Here is a 5191-nt window from a genome sequence, read left to right as displayed (position 1 = left end):
AGACAGTTTATCTACAACTTCATTGTTCTCAACTCCAATATGTGCTCATATCCATCAGAAATGAACATCTATCCAGAGTTGCTGTGGATGTATCATCATATACGGTACTTCTCTGGTTTCCACAAGCAGCACATTAACAGGTGCAGTTTTGACTGCTCCCAAAATGAGTCTTAATGCTCCACATTATATCCTGTCCAGTAATTACGTTTGACCGTTCCATTAGTTTTATTATTTTATTATCTGCAAATATTCAAAACATGTAAATGAATTTCAACCAGACCAATAAAACTGTGGATATTTTATTTGTTCCGTCCACCCACAAATATGTTTTCTGCAACTTTTTTCCGTAGAAACAATCAGTTGAACATGCTGTTAAATGGACAAATGGAAGTTTAAAGTGAGTCTGGTTTTCAGGGATTCTCGCCTCAGACATGTTTTCCATTCGTGTATGAAGAAGTTATTTCTTCTTCCACAGGTGGCTGTATGTGTCTGCTTTGAAGTCGTCCTCATAGTGAACCGCTGTCTGTCTTTTGGTCTCTTTTACTTCCCTCTTTTTCTGTCGGGCTCGACGTTCCTCCTCAGACAGACTGGACAGATTCACCGGCATCTACCAAAACACGAGAAAACACAGATCCACCCACAGACATGAATTATGGACATAATCTGACATTAAAGGACGTGTACGCCTCATAATGTCAGTGAAGATAGTGAGAGAGTAACAACATGAAGTATAAATTCATTACTTATGGGGTGTTTAATGTCCACGAGCAGAGAAAGGTCTGTCAGGCGTGAGAAATGATGACGTCCACCAGGGTTGTGTTTTACCACTGATTTCCAAAGTTGATTGAATTGTCATTCAGAAGATTAAATTTGATTCAGGTTGGGATATTTATATACACACAGTGTACATATATATATATATATATATATATATATATATATATATATATGTATATATTATATTATATTGCTAATTCTGCTTGGATATGAAACACAATCTTTAAATTGTACCAGGATCTCTCTAACATTATCCCAAAATATGAATGTTTACATTAAGAATAAACCCAAAGCCGTTATATTAATGAATCATTCATCACCAACAACGAGTGCCGATCCAATGCATTAACCGTGTAGACATATCTTCCTGAATGTGCCATGAATAACACTTTATATTCTGATCATGTTCACTGGAAGACGTATCCGCCGACACCGATCACAGAGTCTATTTGAAACTTTTTATTTATCGTTATTTATTCATTCAACAACCCTTCAACAATGTGCATTATGTATTAAAATGAAGAATTATTCAAATGAAGAATGATAAAGTGTCCTTCAATGACATGTTTATTTCCCTCTCAGAGACAGAACTGGAACCTGATTACTGGGATGTGGTTGTTCAGAGAGACGGTGGGTCGCAACGCAAACAATTTATATTTTGACTTGATTTTTGAATGCAGTGCAAGAAATCTGAACTCAAATCTGGTTTTTGTTTTGTTTTTTGGGCATAATCAAGACACTAAAATCCCACCGAACTTCAGCGCCGCTTTGGAACTGAGTGGAATCTAATTTTGATCGTAGTCAGGCGATTTTAATCTGAAAATCGATTTATTTTTTTTTAAACCGAGCCCTCATGTCGTTGATATCATTGCAGCTGTGTTTTGGAGAATTTAGATGAACATGATTATAAACACACGTAAGTAAACTTTTATTACATTTTTTATCAGGTGTGGGGTTCAGCACGGTTCAGTATCCATAACTAACCTACTAGTCAGCAAATAATTGACGAATCAGCAAAGAAAACAACGCAACATTAAACGGTCTGGACTTGTATAGTTTTATCACCTTTCGGTCTCAAAGCGCTTTAACATGGTTTTCCCATTCACCCACTAATGAGATAGATCACCATGCAAGGTGCTGCCATCAGGAGAACATTCACATACTGATGGTTCACCATCGGGAGAACATTCACATACTGATGGTTCACCATCGGGGGCAACTGAGGGTTCAGTGTCTTGCTCAAGGACACTTAAGCATGTGGACAGAAGGAGCTGGGGATTGAACCACCAACTGTCTGATTAGTGTTCAACCCACTCTACTGTCTGAGCCACAGCCTCCCCTGTGACTGATAGAGACTGAATAATCATGATGTGGATGTTTTACAGAAAAACCCTGCTGGTCAGAAACTAAGGCAGCGTGAGACATTTTAAATGACATTTTTCACAAATTATTGGTTATTAAAAAAGCAACTCAGAGCACAAAGTAGGGGAGACCAGGGACAGTTGTAACACTGTTTTTTTTTAGCATTTTCCCAATAAATCTAAAAACATTTACACTGGATCAGCCAGTTTACTATGTTACAAGCTTTAACGTGTCAGCTGCTTAAACAAGGTATTTAAGGGGTTTTATGAACTATGTACAGCTTGCAAAATCATTTTAAGTTCTAACCTTCCCAAACTGTTGTAACACGACTAAAATAGACGTAATTAATCAATCTAATATTGAAAAATGAAAGACATCATCTATCATCTACGTTATAGTGACCGTTTGATAAAATCAAACATCACTAGGCTGATTATTTATGACCAAATACCTTGATATCAATGTTGCAACGATACTGTAGGGATAAAAAAAACACATTGACATGATGAGCTCACGTGTGTTTCTACTGACTACTGTTTATTATTCATTTAGAAGGTAGTTCAGTGTGTGTGTGTGTGTGTGTGTGTGTGTGTGTGTGTGTGTGTGTGTGTGTGTGTGTGTGTAGGCCTTCAGGTGTTTCATATTAAACTGAGATGTATCAGCAGCCATGTTTCTAATAATGTTCGTTTGGGTTTTATAGACATTTGATCTCAGGACTGTATCCAAAACAGTATAGGAGTCACATTTTTACCTCAAAAACTACTTTTACATGTGGCTCGTTTTTGTTTTGTAAGGAAGAAGACGGTGTATCCGAGCACGTGCGAACTCAGTGAGGTGTTGTCTGATGATGTACTGACCGTGAGGATCCGTCTGGGCTCTTTGTATCTGATGCTGATGGTGGACCCGTCCGGACGGACCAGGACGACGGGGAACAGCCGTTCATACTTCTGCCGCCCGCAGCGGACCAGAGACGTCCTGTTGGAGCCGAACCGAGCGGGTCCAGTGTGAAACAGCGAAACCTCTCCGAGCACCGGTCCGATACACCTGCCGGTCCAAACAGGTCCGATACACCTGCCGGTCCAAACACACCGACACCCGCATCAAATATACTGCATTAGTGGAATTCCTCCTGTTTCTTTTCATTAGATTTTTTTATTTGAATTTATTTTGCACAAATTAAAAACACACAACATAAAAAAATAAAAATAATAATAATTCAGTGCTCAATGTTAAAAGTTTACAGTTATACAAAATACAAAGTTTACATGCAGAACTAATATTTCTACATAAAAATGGAAATATGGAAACAAATCCCAGCAGAATATAGGCTATAACAATCACAGCAAAAACAATAAAGTCATTATAAAAGTAAAACGATGAGTATGGTGATGGATGAGTGTGACATATTTCTTTAAACACCTTTTCACGCATTTAATAGAGGAACAGCTGTTTTCTTTGTTAGTTTAACGTTGTGGTGATAAAACAGCCGACCTCCGCCATGTGACGAAGCCTCGTTAATATCACGTGGATCCTCCTCATAACTCATGTAAACAATGGACATGTCAGCGGGTCTCACCGTGATAACAGTCCGTGGGGAGCACATAGCTTCTGTAAAAACACCTTGTTAGCCATCGGAAGTGCTGTTAAACAACACTCCACCGTTTATCCTCAAGTTCTTCCTCCTCCTGCTCTTCCTCCTTCTTCTTCTTCTTCTTCTGAGAGCCTTAAATCCAGCTGATTTTTGTCCTACTGCCACAATTATTATTACGGACTTTGACAGGAAAGACTTGTCGAAAAGGTCAAACGCGGGAGTTCCCAACGCAAAGCTCCGACAGAAACAGTATTAAGGCGAGACTCGTTCCGACCCTGCTGTCTGCTGTCTATCAGAGTAAGGTCGGCGGTGCTCAACGCCTGCCAGCAGAGGGCAGTGTTGTCACGTGATAGAAAGGCTGGTGGTGGGCGGAAGCTTTCTTCGAGGGGACCCAGGCCCACGTGCCTCCGTTTTTTCTCCTCCCAACCCGAAACTCCCAAACCTGACTTGCGTTCAGAAAGCTGCCTCACAAAGCATTGTGAGCTCGACCCTCAGGGGGCACCACCAAATGTGAACACGTTTATAGCAATATCGGCTCCACCGATTCGCAGGAAATTCGGTTATGCACGATCATGACTCAGTCGACCTATAAAGGTTTGTAATGACGGGTTCAAGTCTGCGTGGTTTCTCACAAAACAAATCTACACTTCACTTTCTAAACTTAAAACAAGTCGATCTCCGGTACTTCCTCTTTGAAACACCGGCTCGCTGTGACCTGTGGTCAGTTCTGAAGTCATGACCCGGCCCTCTCTGGACTTTCAGTTCCACATGTCTTCAGTCGTCAAACAGAAGAAACGGTTCATTTCTTACTCTATTCTGTCATGTATGTACACGACTGTTCAAACCACCAAATGTCAAACTTCACTTACATATTTGACAATATATCAAATATCAGAATGATGTGCCATTTTTTTCTGAGCTTTATGATCAACTTTTTTTTTTTTTTTTTTTTTTTTTTTTTTACCGTAGTAAGCGTTTTAAGTGTGAATACAATTAATTGGTGCATGTGTGTGTGTGTGTGCAAGTATTTCAAAGAAAGCATAATCAAACAGTTAAATAATAATAATAAAGCTCACTGCTTCAGCGGATATTCTACAACCACAACAATCTATATATTTATATCTATATATATATAGATTTATATTTATACAAATCTTTTAATGTGCCGTGAACCCATTTGCAGTCAGGGATGATTCAACTTGACCTCATCTTGTCTTGTTAATACGTTTAGAGTCAGGAGATCTCTTTCATCAACCTCTTTTATGATAATTATACGTACAATAACAAAACTGGCTGCCATCCAATACGAACGCTCAGTCGTTAGAGCACAAAGAAACACGCCTATAACTCGAAGAAAAAAAAAGAAAAAAGTCAGTTATATTTTACATTATGGAGACAATAACAAGCATTTCTTTTCAGATAACAAAGTACAGAAGAGAAACATCATGTTTTATACTCAAA

General features: G+C 38.9%; 1 protein-coding gene across 1 annotated transcript; it reads right to left on the bottom strand.

Annotated features, from left to right (window-relative positions):
- Positions 1-283: 283 nt before the first annotated feature.
- Positions 284-3960, bottom strand: mrpl55 (mitochondrial ribosomal protein L55). Its single transcript, XM_069151059.1, has 3 exons — positions 3716-3960; positions 2997-3210; positions 284-607 (listed from the first exon to the last, which is right to left on the bottom strand). Exons 1-3 carry the CDS (start codon positions 3769-3771, stop codon positions 458-460), a joined length of 420 nt encoding a protein of 139 aa, XP_069007160.1. The 5' UTR covers positions 3772-3960; the 3' UTR covers positions 284-457.
- Between the last annotated feature and the right edge of the window lie 1231 nt (positions 3961-5191).

This window comes from Embiotoca jacksoni, unplaced genomic scaffold (assembly GCF_022577435.1).
Source record: "Embiotoca jacksoni isolate LCO1_2020_lvr unplaced genomic scaffold, fEmbJac1.0.p SCAF_16, whole genome shotgun sequence".
In the NCBI taxonomy this organism is placed as follows: Eukaryota; Metazoa; Chordata; class Actinopteri; family Embiotocidae; genus Embiotoca; species Embiotoca jacksoni.
This window is presented reverse-complemented; position numbering and strand designations above follow the sequence as displayed.